This window comes from Bacillus rossius, chromosome 15 (genome assembly GCF_032445375.1).
Source record: "Bacillus rossius redtenbacheri isolate Brsri chromosome 15, Brsri_v3, whole genome shotgun sequence".
Classification (NCBI taxonomy): Eukaryota; Metazoa; Arthropoda; class Insecta; order Phasmatodea; family Bacillidae; genus Bacillus; species Bacillus rossius.
The window spans coordinates 14,428,289-14,446,819 of NC_086342.1; the positions used below are offsets into that span (position 1 = coordinate 14,428,289).

General features: G+C 38.7%; 1 protein-coding gene across 1 annotated transcript in view; it reads left to right on the forward strand.

The window, feature by feature from the left end:
• LOC134539758 (long-chain fatty acid transport protein 1-like) overlaps positions 1-12,761 on the forward strand; it is a 46,341-nt gene extending 33,580 nt beyond the window's left edge. The window contains exons 4-12 of the mRNA XM_063382034.1: positions 631-850; positions 1,764-1,965; positions 5,658-5,850; positions 6,497-6,640; positions 7,835-7,972; positions 8,594-8,660; positions 8,965-9,055; positions 10,950-11,103; positions 12,254-12,761. Of these exons, the coding sequence (XP_063238104.1) occupies positions 631-850; positions 1,764-1,965; positions 5,658-5,850; positions 6,497-6,640; positions 7,835-7,972; positions 8,594-8,660; positions 8,965-9,055; positions 10,950-11,103; positions 12,254-12,408 (1,364 nt within the window). The 3' untranslated portion in view covers positions 12,409-12,761. The remainder of the gene's footprint in view (positions 1-630; positions 851-1,763; positions 1,966-5,657; positions 5,851-6,496; positions 6,641-7,834; positions 7,973-8,593; positions 8,661-8,964; positions 9,056-10,949; positions 11,104-12,253) is intronic.
• The last annotated feature ends 5,770 nt before the right edge of the window (positions 12,762-18,531 follow it).

An 18,531-nucleotide genomic window follows, 5' to 3' on the forward strand; every position in this document is an offset into this window, starting at 1 on the left:
TTGCAATTTTCTTTTATATATTGAATGGTTTTAACTCTTAAACATACTTTTTGTGTAAAGATATATTTTTGGCACACACAGTGACGTAAAAATCTTGTATAGCAAACCGGTTATCACGTTATCATTTGAGGGTGATCAGTGCAGAGGTTGGTCTCAATCTCCAACCATCACCGTGGTACAATTTTTTTGTCCAGAAATAATAACATTCCTCGAATTTAAACATTAAAAAAAATTGTTATTTGTTATTTGAATTAAGTTTTTGGTTAAATTGCTACATCATTCCAGAATGTAACTTGCATGTTGGTGGTACGCTGTCGGTGTCAGGGGCGCAACAACTAAATTTCCAAGGGGGGGGGGGGAATATACCTTTTTATAAAGAATCATCGATCCCCTCTATTGAACCCGGGAAAAATTTATATTTCAAGGTGGAAAATGGTGCTATTTAAGCAGTTTTATTATCTAAAAATTGATTACACAGCACTTTCTTTGCCCCCGTTTGCCTCCACTTCAAGGTTTCAGAGGGGGAGGGGGGGCAAAATACCGTTCCCCCCCCCCCCCCCCAGTTGTTGCGCCCCTGGTCTGTGTTGAGGTCTCACGGCAGTTCACCACACAGAGATCTCTCGTGCGCAGGTCTGCAGGAGGTGCTGGGCCAGCTGGGGGGCATGAAGGTGTACCACCTGGCGGAGGGCCGGACCGGGGTCCCGGGAGCCGCCGACCTGGCCGAGGGCCTCGCGAGGGCCCCCGTCTCCCCGCCGGCCGACAGGGGTGCCTCCAGCAAGGACAAGCTGGTGTACATCTACACGTCGGGCACCACGGGCCTGCCCAAGGCGGCGGTCATCACCCACCTCAGGTGCGTGCGCGCGCGCGCGCGTGTGTGTGTGTGTGTGTGTGTGTGTGTGTGTGTGTTGCGTTTGATTGGAATCTTTCTCAACTGTAAAATCACAAATTTAGGAGCCAGAGATGGTTATATATTGTAAAGTAAATAGATTAACATGCCGTTATTAGTTTTAGATCTTCAACAACCACTATTTTTAGTCTCTAATAAAAATATTTTGAATATCCTTGGAATTTTGTCGTGAATATAGACACAAATACAAATTACTATTCAACAATGCTTTATGTAAAAAAAAAATTTAATGTATTAAACGAGACCTAGTTTCATGAACCTGAGGAATTCTGACAATACATCGAGATCTTCTTAACATCAAGTGGAACAAAACTAAAATTCTTTGGGTTTGTACGATTGCAGCTGGTAGTGTCAGAATCGGTGTGGTTGTTATCAGAGGGCGGAAGCTTTGAATATATATACTGTATAGAAGTCGCAGAGTGGATAGGATTTACTCTACGTTTTTCAGAAGCGTATGATGAGCAGCTTGGGAACTTCACCGCTGCAGGGGCGCTGCCGTAACGCCCTACATCGTCTCAGGTTGTTATTTACACGTTAGAGCGCAGCACTGTCGTGCCGCTGTCATTCCCCCGCACCCCCCACCGATCATTCACTGCAGCTCAAGGATGTTCAACAGGAGGGGGAAGGGGTGTTTGAAGAGTTTGACACTTGTCCGTTAGGGACCACCACAAGTCGATGCCCCTGGAGATGGTGGCGATTGCGGCGGTGAATTAACCAACTACCTCAAAACCGTATTAGAAATTTTAACCTGGGCTGGCGACTTCTATACGGTATTTATATTCAAAGGCGGAAGTAAGGAATTATGTTTGATTTGGGAGTGGAAGTGTTTGTTCACCCTGGTGCTTGTCGACTGCAGGTACATGTTCATGGTGACCGGGGTCAGCACGATGCTGGATGTGTCGGAGGAAGACGTGTTGTACACCTCCCTCCCCCTGTACCACACCGCGGGCGGCATGATCGGCACCGGCCAGGTGCTGCTCACCGGCGCCACCATGGTCGTGCGCAAGAAGTTCTCCGCCTCCAACTTCTGGAGCGACTGCGTGGAGCACAACTGCACCGTGAGTCTCGCAGCCCCCCCCCCCTCGCGGCCGTGTTTCGTTCGGGAGACTTCCGGCGGGTGGTCCTCGAAAAAGAGCTCTTCAATCCGGCATGTTTGGAACCTCAGACGTGCTGTTAACCCTTTGAGGCACACAGAAATATATTAAAAATAAATTAGAATCTATCGTGTAACTTTTAGCGGATGTGGCGGAAGGAAAAATTAAAGCAGCCAATGTTACTTGTTCTTGTTAGGATCGCCGGATAGCAGCACAAGGCTTACTCACGCAAGGTACTTCGGCAATACCACTGAAACATTGCGAATAGTAACATTTTTTTCAAAGTGGTATTATAGAAATACCACAACAAAACAAAGGGTTAAAGAGATTTGTCGGACAAGCGATTGCCAGATGTGGGAAAAATCGATAAATTTTTAACGAGAATACCATAGAAAAATGAGTATACAGTACAGTGATATTTGAAACACATTTTTAAATAGCTGCTCGATGGTAAGAACAAAAAATACAAATTGGTGTTACTGTTTAAAAAGTGTCTCGGATGTCTCGTTCCTGCCATTCGTTCAAAAAATCAAGGTCAAAAAATGTCTGAATCAACCTGAAAAAAATTCGAAGTGCAGGAAGCGTGATGGATGCCGGACTACAGAACATGCTGAACCGAAGAATGCGAGATTAAAAAGAGCACCGACTGCAAATATACACGGTGCATGCTGTCACACACGGATCTGCCTTCTTGGCGACTTCGGCTAGTGGCTGTAGCAGAAACGTGCATGAACTTGGACTTTCAAGCTGTTAAATTTCGTTGAGTGATGCACGCAATTTTCGTCACATACTAAAATTTCACCCTCAACTCACTTTAAGAAGTTAACTTAAAAAAAATCCAGGTTTGACCCTGCTGATAATGGAATTGGATCGCCTTGATGTGGAAGGTGAGTGAGCTGACTACTTGACCAATGTAGTTACTGCTGCCCCTCCTTGCCAAACATTTGTGATTAAGTTTTGCATCATGAGGAACAACACATTGTTTGCTGTTATTTCCTTACAGAATGTGTGTGTTTTTTTAAATTTAATTTTCGTTCATACTAAGCCTAATCATAAACCATAACTTATAACATTGAGATAATTGAAACACAAATAAAAGATATCTCATTCCAAAAGATTGATAGTCAAATTAATTTTTTAAATTTTTTTTTTTTTATATATTTGAATTACCTAGGGCCTAAATTTTTTTATTATTACTTAAAATAAAATAGAAGTTATTTTCTATGATTTCATGTAATAATAGCTTTAAAAATACAAGATTTTGAAAATAATTTTCACTTTAGCAAACATTTTTTATTCTTTGACAGCTGAATATTGTGAACAATGTAATGACGTTGCAGGGGGTGTAAGTATTTTAACAAATTAAGCGCGTTGTGGACCACGGACCGCCAGGGTATGGGCACGTGGACCCGGCTAGCGACTCCGTCTCAGGGTCTTGACACGGTCCGTGTGAGTGCTAGGCTGGATCCTCCTCACACGGTGTTAGTCTAGCCTACTAACCCGCTTTGAGTGGTGGGTACGCTCTCACACTGCCGAGTGATGGTCGTCCGTGAACTCTTACGGCATCCCACACGCCCCGGTCACCTACGCAGGGAGCACACGTGGTCGCACAGTCAGGTACTAGCATATTTGGTTGGAGGGTTTTATTCTGACCGAGTCGTACACGAGCGAACACAATTATGAAAGAAAACATTACGTGATAAGCTGCAAAACAGATGCCATCTGCAATTCAGTCGGTTTAGGTGCGGACCAGGATACCCCATGGCCTGGTCTAGAGACCAGGGTGTCCACAAGGAAAAAATATATTGTACCAATTTAGGCGAGATAAAAGTACTAGATTTGAAAAAAAAAAAAAAAAAAAAAGTACTAAATTATAATTTGTTATGGTTTTAACAATTTAGGAAGTTATTATGACATTGCGATGATCTAACTTAAATATCACACCACACACATACATTCCATAGTTTTTAAAAATAATTACGCTTAATAATAAAACATATTGGAGTGACTGTAATATTATTATATTAAAGAAAAAAAAGTACTAGATCTGAGCGTAAATGTACTAGACCACTAAGAAAACTTATAAATGTACTAGATCTAGTACGAAAATACTAACTGTGGACACCCTGCTAGAGACTGTCACGTCGTTTGATTTTAAATGTCCTTCAGGACTTAAATGATTGAGGGCAGGCCTCGAAGATAAATAAAAAGGTTTAAAAAATTATTTATTATGGCAGATGCCAAGTTGAAATAGAATGGTGAAGTCAACAAGGTGTGCAGGATGCATCCTTCCCCAGGCAGCGGATGAGAGAGACCTGGGTGTCGTCGGGGTGTCATGGTGGCAGGAGGCGGTTGAATTACCATTAGGCCGTTCATAATCACTTGACGAAATAGATAACACAACAGAACCTCTGGAGCTTTAAATAATGAATTACAATTAATTATTATGTATTAATAACATTTACTTTTATTGGTAGTTATTAATTAAGTTAAACAAAATGCCTGCATCGGGGTCCGTTCCGAAAGTGTTTGTGCATTGCGCTGCTCCGTTCTTATTTAGGCTAAAAAAAAAATTACACTAGGGGGATTATAATATAAGCAAAATTGCGAATTATATTAATTAAAATAATAATTTAGGGTTGCGTGGCACAGGCTCTACTCGTCTGTGGCGGGGCGGACAAAAACACACACGCACACATACTTGGCGGGAGGAGAGGAGGCCCGAAGCAGGGCATAGCCCCGGTCGTCAGTAATAAACAAAACAAATACTGATCCATGAAGTTTGAGACTAGTCAATCATGTCATTATTTTGTTGGACTTTACGAGAATATTCAGCTGTCATTGTCTTAAATGTTTGCTGAAGCACCTGTCAAAAAATAAAGGTACCTATGTGCCATAGTGTGTGGGTGCTAGTTTGCTTTTTAAAGGTTCTTTTTTTTCTTTACTCTCCTGTGTCTGGTTACTCCAGGGTATTTACAGGTTACTTTGGTCGGGAAAGACACAAAAAAGTAACTACACTGGAAGTCAAAAAATTTTGATTTCCGGCAGCGTTTTACTAAGTTGCATTTTGTTTTTTAACCTCTCACTTCAGGCTGTAGTCACACTCAAATAATATAAGTAGTCAAAGACTTTCCACTTAAATCATGTGGAGATTAATCCCCAAGCAGGTTCATCATTGGCACATTGCTGTGAATAGGTGATTTATTTTGTATATTTTAAATTTTTCTTATGTATAAGAAATAAATCTGTCATATAATATTTTTCCAAAAGGTTATGAAAGGGAGGCCAGTGATTTTGAGGTTAGAACACACTCCTCTCAACAAGGCGAGCCGGGTCATTTCCCGGATTTTTTGCAAGTGGGGAAACGTCGTGGACATTGCCACGGCCTGCGGGTTTTATTCCCGTTTCCCCCCAACAACTCATTCCGTCATTGCTCCATATCTCATCTCGGGCATTCTCCAGGCTGGCCGGAACATATCTGTCCCTCGGGTGGAGCAGCCGGCTCCTTTTGAGCGTCTGCCCCCGTTCCATCCGCGTAGACCCTGCCTCAGGCGGGAAACTACATGTTGGATTTTCAAAAGATTGTGGAACTCTGTTGAAATGGTTGACCAGGTGTGTGTAGGCTGTAAGCACCCTGCACCGTGGTGACTCCGCAGGTGGCTCAGTACATCGGCGAGATCTGCCGCTACCTGCTGTCTGCCCCGGAGCGGCCCGAGGAGAAGCGCCACCGGATCAGGCTCATGTTCGGCAACGGCCTGCGCCCGCAGATCTGGCGCCGGTTCGTCGACAGGTTCCGCGTCCCGAGGATCGGCGAGTTCTACGGCGCAACCGAGGGCATCTCCAACATAGGTGGGAGTGCAAGCCGTTAAGATGTGTTTGTTCATGAACAGGGAAAGGTCTGGTCTATGTTTCTGTACATTCTGTGATCCAGCACCGATAGAGCTGCTCACGTTCAGATTTTTTTCGGGTGGATTCCGGATTTTTTGACCTCAGCCACCATATTTTTTTTATAATTCGTTCAAAGTTTTTTGTTACACTGCAGTGTTTTCTGTTTGCTAGCGGGTCACAGTTCTACAATGTTTTTTTTTTTAAAGAAGAGATCTAAATCAAGAATGTACAATACCTAAGACTTTTTAAAGTGATGGTAATTCTCATCAGTATTTTTTCTTTTTAATGTATAACTTATTAGAACTTGTTTTAAATAGCCATTTACTTTTTTAAAAATTTTTAATTTGGAATTCTTGTTAATACTAATTCTCTCAAAATCGGCAATTTGGCATGGTCATCGTTCCGAATGAGCTGGATCAAAGACTTTTCGCTGTTCTCACTGTTGCCTCATGGGAGCCACATGTGTGTTGCTGAGTGGCCAATTAGCTAACTGCCTGGTTTTAGAAAAGTGTGAATACGAGATACTGTGAATTGGGTAGTACAAATTTTTGTTTTATTTCCGATGCCCTGTTCATTTTAAACTTTACCAGCATGTCTCCTTTCACAGTGAACATAGACAACACCGTGGGAGCGGTGGGATTTGTGCCTCGTTACGCAACTTTCGCGTACCCTGTCTGCCTGGTGAAGGTGGACGACGCTACTCACGAGCCCATCAGGGACAAGGATGGCTTCTGCATGCAGTGTGGACCAGGTTGGTTGAATGAGCATCTTGTGGATTTCCTTATCAAAACAAAAATACGTGCATCTATCTCAAATACATTGGAAGAGTCCAGCTGGAAGAAGTGCTAGGAAAAGTGAGGGCAAACAAACCTGACCGTTGCCAAGCGATGACTGGCCATTTCCTCTTCCAAATATGGGGTCTTAGATCAAAGCTCTCTTTTCAGTTTGTCACAACAGCTCTTTGGCTTCACCCCTATCTCTATAATCTAGCTATATGCCACCCCTGTGCTCGAGCTGCTTCCAGGATGGCTTGTTGGGAGGAGAAATTGTACAAAGAAGGCTGCAGTAGCAAAAAAAAAAAAAATAATAATAATAATAATTTTTATTCTTGGACTTATCCTTAGGGACACCTGTATTTCACGATTTCATTTCATGTCAAGATATTTCACAAAACACTGTAGCTTTTTCTAAGAGTCATGGAAAATTGTGTGGGTGCAGCAGTACGGTGACCACATTCTCGTTGGCCCCGTCAAGAGCGGGACGACACCTCTCACCGACCTCAGCCAATAACCACAGGAGAAAAGCTAAAGTATTTTGTGAAATACCTTGACACAAAATGTATTCGCGAAATACAGTAGTCCCTACTTAACCTGTATATATCTATGCCCAGCGGGAACAGAACATTTTCAAGAATTGCTTCAAGATTACTTTGGTTTAATTTATTAAGTTTGTACGAAAGGAATTTTAAAATCTACCCTCAAATTCAAATTTACTAAAATTAAATTATGAAGAAGTGGGTGAATATTGCTTGTTCGTGGTCTGCTGTTGTTAGAGTGTACAAGTTATGAAAGTTAGGTCATCGAAAAGTAAAGAAACAGGAAGACTGCTCAAAGTGTTTTGTTTTTTTTGAAACATCACTTCAATTTATAATTGCACCTTTAACATAAAATATTTGGGGACTGTTCTTTTAAATCATTTGGTAATTCTCTCTGAAAAGTTTTTAGCCCTCTTAAAGTTGACGTGTTCCTGCAAGTGGTAGATTTATTTAAATTTGCTTAAAATGTTTAAAAAATAACCATGTGATATAAAAAATGTTGTAATATTTATTAAATGGTTTCGGAAATTCATTAGTTATTTGTATGTGACAGAGCCTTAGAATGTCGCCATTGAGTAAATAAGACTGTATTGTTTAGACTGTAACGAGGGTTCTTTTTATGCGTTTCAGGTGAAACTGGTATGTTTATTGGCAAAATTAATCCCAACAAACCTATTGCTTCATTCAGTGGCTATGCAGACAAAAAAGCATCCGAGAAGAAAATTTTGCGTGATGTTTTTAAGAAAGGTGATCAGTACTTCAACTCAGGTTGGTTCCAAAGTAACACAGTATTATTTTATGTAAACTTCAAACACAATAAAGTATTATGTTGTGGAGCTAAACAGATGTAAAAATACTCTTACAGATGTTAAAAAGGATACAGCAATAATCACAAATTTTAATAAAAATATGACTACACCAACAATTGGCACATTCCATTTCAATAAGCATGATTCTAAGTACTTACTTTCAAATTACTTGATTTTATTGTAATTTATTTACATTATAATTTTTGAGGTCTTTTTTTTAAATTGAAGAATAATGGAAACGTAAAGATAAAATTAATATTAAGGTACATTTAACACTTAAGTATTTAACAGTTAATCCTAGTTGCTGATAACTTTATTTTTTTTATTATAGACTGGATTCTCAGTCATTCTCACAATCTAACTAAAAATAATTGGCTGAGAGGAATACATGTTGTGAAGTATGAAGTATTACATGTTTTCTGATGTGTATAGTAGAAAATATAATTTAATGATAATATTTTAAAAAATAATGTATTACTTAATAAAAATTTGCATGCAGAATGATTGTGTGCTAGATCTTTTAAATAATATTTGTATCTTGAACTAGTTTTTTTCCATGGTTGCCCAACTTTTGTTGCAGGGGATGTTCTTGTGATGGACGAGTTTGGTTACTTTTACTTCAAAGACAGAACCGGCGACACTTTCAGGCGAGTACACGTTTATATTATTTCTGTTCTTTTGCTGGGATTAATTAATTATTTCAGATTTCATTTTAAAATGTAAACATGAAGTTTTCAGTTTTCAAACTCAATATTTTGGTGTTTCTTAGTGTCACAAGTATATAAAATTTAAAATATTGCATACTGAATCGTAAATGATGCAATGAAAATATTATTTGATAATTTCTTAGCCAAAAAAAAATATTTTTTTAAAATTATTTTTGTTAAATGTAGATAAAGGTGGTGCGATTTGTTCTCCTAATTCACATGATTTTTTTGTGTTTGCTGATAGATGGCGTGGCGAGAATGTAGCAACTTCGGAAGTGGAAGCAGTCATCAGCAATGTTGTTGGCCTTAAGGATGCGGTTGTGTATGGTGTCGAGGTAACATTCCCTTAAACCCTGTTCAGTTGTCAGCGTTGACTGTAGCCATATTGCCGTTTGAATCTCCACTGTCTTAAGCAAGTTACAGTGAACCTCAATTGGGAACTCTAAAAACACTAAATTCTGTATGCTTACAAGCAAACAATATTTGTTTGTTTTTTTTCTTCTTTGATTATATTTCTTACAAATTTTAAGTTAATTAAGTTGTGTTATAAAAATGGTTATTAATTATTCCAAAATAATTTGTGTGGCTCATGATGCATGTTAAGTGTTATATAAAACTAACAATTTGGTCCCCTAAAAACATTTATTTAGACCTGGGCATCAGGGAGATGCTTGCCGGCAGATATAGCTGTTCGGAAGTCTGCCACTTGAGAGAATTGACTACTTGCTCTTCCCTTTCCAATCCAACACCACCCAAAACCTGTCTATCCTCTCTCCAGTTCTACCACTTAATCTTCACATATGTGCAATAATTACTGTGCATATTGGAATAGAATCTTAGTATTTACTCAAATATAAGATGTATTAAATGTGAGATATTCTATTCTTTTAGTCCTTATATTCAAGCAACTTAAAAAAAAAAGTAATTTTTGGTGTATTAGTTTTCTCAAATTGTTTCTCAATCACACAGTTCAGTGATACTTAGCAGATTTTGGGCAGAGTTTTAATTGGTTAACTGTGCATTTACTTGCTTTGTGGCTTCAACATTAAATAAGGGGATACGTTAAGCGACTGGTGTTAGTACCTTTACACTTACACCGTGGTGCTCTGCACTGATTTAAAATTATTACATTATCTAAATGCCATGTTGACTAGCGACCACAATGTGCAATGTAAAAGAATTATAGTATCACTAAATAACTTAATGTAAACGAGTTTCCTGTGAATGGATGTCGTAGATAGTATGCCACACCCCATTATCAGAGCTCTGAAGTTATATTGAAGGCACGTCTTGGAACGAGTAAATTTGCAGGGTGTCTACATTCTGGAAAGTCAAGGAAGTTAGAAATGGTCAGAGAAAATCAGATAATTTACTTGAAATCTTGAAAAAGTAATGGAAATTAGGGGAAAAAAATGTAAGCTCCAGTCTATCAACCAAACTGAAAGCATTCTTTTCCCCAGAAGGTGTGAGAGTGCACAGTCAACAGGTAGAGTATTTTGTTAAATTATTTTAGAAAATTGCAAAATAAGTACGTATATCATTAAAAAAAAAATCACTGAATTTGAAATATTGATCAGGGAAAATTCAAGGAAATTTTACTACAGATTTGTGTGGACACAAATATTTGCAAGTGGAGGAAGCCATAGATTGTAAGGTACACCCTATTTTCAGAGTATAAAAGTTCACAAAAACATTGTCTCTAAAAATTTAGTAAATTACTTATACTTGAGCAGAAACATTGTGATTGAGTGGTAAGATCTTTCACCATCCACAAAGGTAATCTAGTCCCTGGTTCCTGTAAGGGTCAAATGAGAGAAGTCTCTTAAGTGGGAAATGTGACTTAATGTTGACGTGGGTGCTGGTGGGTTTTTTTAATGGTTCTCCCTTTTACCTCAACCCATTCAATGCATCGGATCTTTCCTTCTCGTGTCATCACCCTTCATCATCTTTAATGACATTTTCTTGCATTCTATACATCGCCCCTGCCCAATTGTTTGCCACTGTGTCACGAATACCGTAAGAGCGATAGCAGCTGCAGGCGTGGTTGATGGTGCCCTTGGACGACAGGCGAGCCGCGGGGCGGGAGGTCGCACGCACGATGCCCTGGTAGGGAACGGGGCTCCCGCGGGCCCGTCTTGCCCCGAGACGTGCGTGCTCGAATCTGTCCAGACGTTAGACCTGACCACGCGAAGTGAGAGCTACAGGAGGAAGAGGTGTGTCCCCCCCCAGATCCCGAACGTGGAGGGCAAGGCAGGCATGGCGGCCATCTTGGACGAGGAGAGCAGCCTCGACCTGGGGCAGCTGGCGGCGGGGGTCCGGCAGCAGCTGCCGACGTACGCGCGGCCGCTGTTCGTGAGGGTTCTGTCCCACCTGCCCTTGACGGGTGAGAGCCACGCCTCGCCGTGCCGCTCCTGCTTCTGTTTTAATCAAATTTATACTTCACTATCAAATTATTCACGAATATAGATGATTTTTTTAATCAAATTTCACATTGTGTGTGAGTGGAGTGCGAGTGGAGTGTTAGAGTTAGAGTTCGAGTTACAATAATAAAGGTGTAAAATGCAAGAAAGTAAAAAAAATAAACCTGGCAAAGCATTTCTATAAACCATTAAACATTTTCCAGTTTGAAAACAGTTTTTTTGCTCCAACTGATCACATACATATAAATGTGATATTATTAATAATTTAAAATCGTAACACTGTTTGTTATATTACAGGAAACAAATGCAAATTTCCTAATAACTTACATTAGCATCGTAGAATTTAGAGTTTATAAATTTAATTTCTGTGTTTGATGAGTTCTCCTTTATGTATGTATTCGTAACAAATAATTAAAAAAAGGTATTAAATTTGTAACGTTGAATCGAAAATAAAATTATTCAGAAATATTAAATATTTTTTTTTGAATACTCGCAGACTCCTACTGCAAACAGAATGTATGTTTCGTGTGTTTTTTTATGGGTAAGTATCAACTGCAAGTGTGAAACAAAATATTGAAAAATGATGGTGACAGTAATGTGTAAATTGTCACACTTTGGTATGTGTTTGAAAAATAAGTTAGGTTGCGTGTTTTCAATAACAGAGTAATGCCTATTTAATATTACCTTCACCGTAACTGTTAACATTTGTAGTAGAAAAATTAAAAAAAAAAATATATATATATATATTAAAAAGTAAGGTTGAACCCGAGTTGCCAGTGTGTTAAAAAAGAAAACAGTCTCTTTTAGCTGGACAGTACTGCTTTATCAATTATGATTGCAACATTACCGGTACATATCCTATGTAAAAGTTGTGCCTCATTCTTTATATTTGTGGGTTTATAGCATATTATTAGATTACTCATTAAGGAACAACTGTATAAATAAAATAAATTTAAAACAATTTTTGAATTGTATTAAATATCGCAAAATACCCATTTCTGATATATAGCTTGATACATTATTCTTGCAAAGAAATTAAATCATACCTTCCATGTGAAGTGCTTTCCTTGTGTACTATGTGTACAGGGAAGTTATTTTTTCTTATTTTTGCAGGAACGTACAAGTTGATAAAGCGAGATCTCCAGCTCGAAGGATTTGACATAACTGCCATCAAAGACAAGTTGTACTACATGGACGCCAAAGGGCAGTACTCACCCCTAACCAGAGATGTGTATGAAGATATACTCTCAAATAAGTTGCGATTGTAGGCGGCTGTTAAACTTACGTTGGTTTCTTGGCGAAGTGAGGAGCTAGATTCCTATTCCAAGAAGTTGCATCACGTCTTTATTGAATCAAGTGCAATTAGAAATGTCTGAAATGTGTATTAAGACTATGAAGTGTGCAAGACATCCTTACTCTTAAAAGTAAAAATTATATAGATATATATTTTTGTCTTTTTTTATGGCCGTTCCCAAGTGGAATGTGATTTAACTCTTTGTTGTATATACATAATTTATGTATGCAGTCTGTTGTAGGTTGTCAAGATTTCCCAGTTTATTTGGGGTAGTACTTTTTCATGTTACGTGGCACAAGGAATTAAAATGTTGTTTATTCTTTTTTACACCTGATTTTTTTTTTTTTTTTTCCCATTCAAAGCATGTTCATTTTTAAAAGTGCTGTATAGTTGCAGTTTGGAAGGTATAACATAAGTACAGTACTATTTGAAATAAATATATTAGCCTGCAGTTTGTCAACTCCAATAGATCCTACAAGAAAATAAAAATGTCGCGTCTTCAGAATCTTGGTCTTCCGCATTGTCTTTCTTTAAACAAATGATAATTCACTCCCTCTTTGAGTTGTAATGAATTGGGTTGAAATGTTATGCAAAATGTTAATTATGTAGAGTTACACGATTTTGAGCTGTAATTTACTAAACATGGTGCAAACAAGCATACCATAGTTCGTAGCTATTTAAATAGCTAATGTGACTTCTAAGTCCTGTCAATCCTGACTGTAATGTTGTCTTACCTTGCCAAGTTTACTCGATAATGTCTGAACCAACAAATCAAGTTGCAGGCACAGCTTCAGTTTTAATGTGATTGACACTGTTGAGTGACCCTTTCCTCCGCCCAAGAGTATTTTATGGCTCTCTTGCAGGGTGTCTACATTTTAGATAGCCGACGGAAGTCATGCTAAAGTAATGGAACTGAAGGACTGGTTGCGGAAACTTCGGAAAAGTCCCGAAATAAGCAAAAACGGTGCTTAATTTCCAGCAAGCTTTTTTGCTAACTTGCTTTTTGTTTTCCCGGTACTTCACTTCATTTTTTGCTTGTTTCTGCAAATAGAAGATACGTATAGTATTACATCTAATTTTGCTTCTTGTGAATCAAAATAATCCTTATGAAATACTTGATGTTAAAAAGGTCCTGAAAACATCTTGATATTGGTTAGCAAGATATTGTTAAATATTATTTTGTTAACTTGGAGTGCACACCTCTGCTCCACCGGGCATACTGGCACTCCGTCAAGCACGCAGAACGGACCCAACTTAAAACTGTGAGGAGGGCGAATGACAGAGTTCTGATATTTGAGTAATAAGTTTCAAAAAGTTACAATATATAGCACTAAAAAATGTAAAGTACATTGTAGAAGTATATTATTTAAAAATAAATTAAAAAAAACATTTACTTAAAGCAACAAATTTTGCGCCTTGTTTGGGGCTAGTTTTGCCCTGCTGGCTCATTTTTTCTGCTACTTTTTGTCTCATTCAATACTTAAGATACTTCTTTGCATTTTAATTTGCTCAGGTGATTTTGTTTGTTTTCTTTCTTTTCTCCAACATAACCCCTTTTTCTTTTAGGCATTTTGCAATTAACTGCTCAAAAACCAAAGTTGGTTTTGACTAGCACCACACAATGCTCACTCACAGAGCAATCGCAGAAATCAATCTATTACTTTTGGAGTTTCTCACCGACTTCAATTCGACACTCCCCACCAACGCTCATTACGTCATCACTGCAAATGTTAACCGGGTGAGTCATATGTAATGACCACAAGCAAAGTCTGCTCTACTAAGATATATTTACTTCAACTCTGTTGCTTTCTTACTTTATGAGTTTTAAGCTGTGTTATAATTCCCATTTCATTCGTCCTCGACCAACCCTCCAACTTCTCAAAATCCTGCAGGTGTGCAGTTTATCCTTCGGTTTCATGTAACACACAACCATATTCATTTCCCCTCCTGTATCGTTCATCATAATTAAGAATAGACGGGGCCCCAAAACACTTCCCTGTGGTATCCCTGATGTCACACACTCTTCCGACCACTCCTGTCCCACCCTTACTTGCTGTTTCCTAACCCTGAGGAAGGGTTCTATACAATTCACCACCCTGCTGTCCTCTTATCAATCTATCCAGATTCTTCATAACCCTATCCACCTTCTCGATCACGCTGGAGTCGGCCAGTTCTCACCGGCGTGCACCTGCCTGCGTGCCGACTGTGCGAGCACACTAAGGAATCTGTTGTGGAGGCAAACAATTAATGCAAACAAAACTGAATTTTTAGTTGGGGTTTACATGTGCTAGATGGTGCTGAAGTAGTGCTTTTGACCGGTTCTTCCCCCACCCGCCTACTTAGTTCTATTTGCATCATTTTACACGTGTGCAAAAATTAAAATGTATTCCAAATTCCACTTCTTTATTAATTGTGTTTTATTGATTGATTTTTTTTTTTGTCATACAGTTGCTCATGATCTGCAATTATTTTGTTTCTTTTTAGTCGTCATTTTCTAATGATACTAAATAAGACGCATGGTGTACACCGGAATGTGGTAACAAAATTTCTGTGCAGCCCCAATTTCTTAAGAATGGTAAAGTTTACAGTACGGGTTAGAGATAATTTACAATCCGAAACTTTGTGGTGTAGAAAAATGAGAAGACATCTTGTATGTGATTGACTTTTCAACCAAGGATGCAAATATGCAGGATTGATTTATCTTATTTTTGTTATAATATCCCGTTTCAGCTCCTCATGTGAACGAGCCTTCGACCCATCAAAACCCAGTGTCTTACTGTCGGGGGACAGCCTCCTCACACTCTTACTACACTCCAATCTAAAAAGGTTTAAAACTATTACAAACAATGCGAATAAAATTCAGATAAATATCGGTCTATAAAATAAATTAATGTAACTGCCAGTGGCGTAGCCAGGAGTTGTGTATGGGGGGCTGTTAAGAAGCATCCCCCCCCCCCCTTCCCAATCCGTATTAAAGCGGTGGTCCGGGGGTCGTCCCCCGGGAAAATTTGGATTTTAAGGTGTAAAATAGTGCTGTTTTAGCAGTTTTCGGTACTTAAATTTAAATATTGTAATGGTAAAATTTTTTATTAATTATAATATAAAATTTGTTTTGTCTTACTAGGGAGGTAAGGGAACGAAAAATTGTCTGAGTGGGCGCCACCACGTGATGTGGGCATGTGGACCCGGCGGAGACTCCCTTTAGGGCGTGACGTGACCCGTGTAGGGCTAGGCCCGGTTCCCTTAGCACGCGATATTGTTCAGTGGGCTCTTAAGGCATCCCACACGCCTCGAGGTTCAGGAGCAGGGACACTTGGTCACTCGACTAAAAATCACACGTTCGACGTACTCCTTTTATTTTGGTAACGTTACAACACGTCTCCTATTGCGCTAAACCTACATACACTATGAAACTGTTAATAACGCCAACGGTGGGAGAGAATCAGTTTACATGCTGACCAGGTCACCTCGTGGCCTGGCCTCGTGAGTTTAGGGCTCTGTTCGTGATTAAATGTTCGAATTGAACTTAAATATTTATTAAAACGAGTCGGCTACCCGGAGTAGGTCTCGCAGATACAAAAATGGTTTAAGAATTATAAAAAATCCGACGGATGTTAAAAGATCAGTTGAGAAAGAAAAACACGAAGTTGCACGGTGCTCACCAAGCATCCTACCCCGGGTGACGAACGGAAGCGACTGAAGAGGCCAGGGCAGCATGGCGGTCGGAAAGCACTGAATTTACCGTTAGTCTCTCCTGTTATTTATTAATACATATTTAACTAAAACAATTACATTAAAAATTTTATAATAAAATTATACCAAGGTTTCGTTAATTATTTAAGCTGAGTATTGATTATTTTAATTAGGAATATGGTTCAAACTGGTTGCGGGTAATTCCATTGCCTGCTGCGTGGGGCACTGGCCGTCCTTACCAACTAGCACTTAAAACATAAACACTTTGGGAATATTATGTAAAGAAAAGACAGGTAGCAATTACGTAAACATAAAAATTGAATAATAAAATAAAAGGGGTCGTGGTACAGACTTTACTCCCGCCTCTTGTCTGCAGCCTCACACGCACACACACACAACACACACGCCTGCACACGGGGCGTGAGGTTTGAAATAGAGGGTGGTGGTGGGAGGAGAGGGGTGTGCTAAGGGGGGGTGTTTGAACCACTTACCCCCTTCCCCCCCGGGTTACGCCCCTGGTAACTGCTCTGTATGTACTTGTTTATAAATTAGTTCTCAGAGAGCTGTTCACATGTGTGGCTTTAAAATATTTGTAACCCAAACAGGGAATGACTGTTTGTGAATAAATTGTATGTACTTAGCATACGTTGCCATGATACCTTTTTTTCAGTTCATAAAAAGAAAGAGGTATTAACACTGACACATTAGGTTCATCCTCATAACCTTTATGATAATACCGAAGTGTAAATTGCCAATACGCAAGCAACACAGTTTGTTAAATTAAATAAATAAAATCAAAACATTACCTAATGGTTTGTTAGGTAGATTTATTATTACTGTGATGTATGGTTGGTATATTAGAAACACATTAAAAAAACTGTGAAATAGTGGTAACAGTTTAGGTACCTACATTACAATTACTATGAAATTGTGGGAACATTTGGTTACTAACATTAAAAATGCTACAAAATACTATGGACGGTAGGTTACAGGTTTGCTACATTTTAAATTCGTTAATGCTAATAAAATGTTTAAAAAAACCTTTACAATATTGTACATCATAGATATGTAATAAGGAAAAATAGTAACATACCCTAAAATAGTAAAGTTTTCATTCTAACGACACCATGATGATTTCAGAAAAAGTTACACTAAATATAAAATAATTAAAAACAAACTTAGTATAATTGTTTTATGTTCTGTTTCAATACATGAAATTATTGAAGCACCATTGTCTCCAGTGCAAGATCTACACAACCATGTCAAAAAAGAAAACGAAGAGATTAGTTATGTATGTCACCTCTCCTGTATGCGAAGTTGGTTATCCTTTTTTCTATGGTTGGTCACTATCATTACAAATTACAATTTATGGGCGCGGTTACACGGGAGTCTAAACTACTTCAGGTGAACATGTTCAGCTGTTGAGTGCGGTTACACACAGTCTGAACATGTTTCGTTCGAGGCCATTTCCCATTTAACTTAAACAGGTTGGCAAAGTAGTTCAGATCGACATATCTTCTACATTAGCCTCTGATTGGCTGTTTAGAATATAAACAGTCCTTTGCAGAAATTCAAGATAGCAGGTGTTCCTGGCACAAGTTCGAGTAATATTTTACCGAATGCAACAAAAGATATTTTTAATTGATCCTGACCTTAATTTACTTAAAACTGAGATAGGTAGTCTCGCTCAAAAAATAATAAAAAAATACGTGTATAAAATTTTACTGTGCATGTTGTATGAATTCCCGATTTGTAAAAAAATAATTAGCAATATGAAAACACATTACATTTGTGCTGATAATACTTTATAAACAAGTGAGAAAATCCCGCGTTTACTGTATACAAAATAGAGACGATGAACAACACATTCATTCGTTGACAGTAGACAATAGAGGTTTGTTTGACTCGAGGTCTCTTTTTGACCTGTCAACTCTCGGGGCGCCCTTCTCCGGAAGCAGTATGGCGGATGGTCGTTTTACTCGCGGGGGCAAGTTGCTCTCAGGTCACTCAGGTCATGCTCTCGATGCTCCTCCTCTCGAGGAAGAGTTGCGAGGGCAAGTCGTCTGCTGGTTGTTTTGGCGCGACTTTGACGATGGAGTCAATATGTTATCAAGCTACATTTGGTGATGACGGTAATATTTTAATAGATGACGACATTGAAGCGGAAAAACATTACAATATTACTTATTCGGCGTCCTTTATTTAACAATCAAAAGATTTGCAATAGTTTCCTAGTACAGGTTAGCTTATGCATACCACAGGCGGTTTAAAGTTAAAAAGCAATAATTATATTTTTTTTTTACCTTTATCAAGCTCTCTCATAATTTGTAGTCCAATATATGGTAAATCAATAGCTACTTCATCTTCAGATGAATCTTCCATTTCAAAACAAATTTCTCACGAT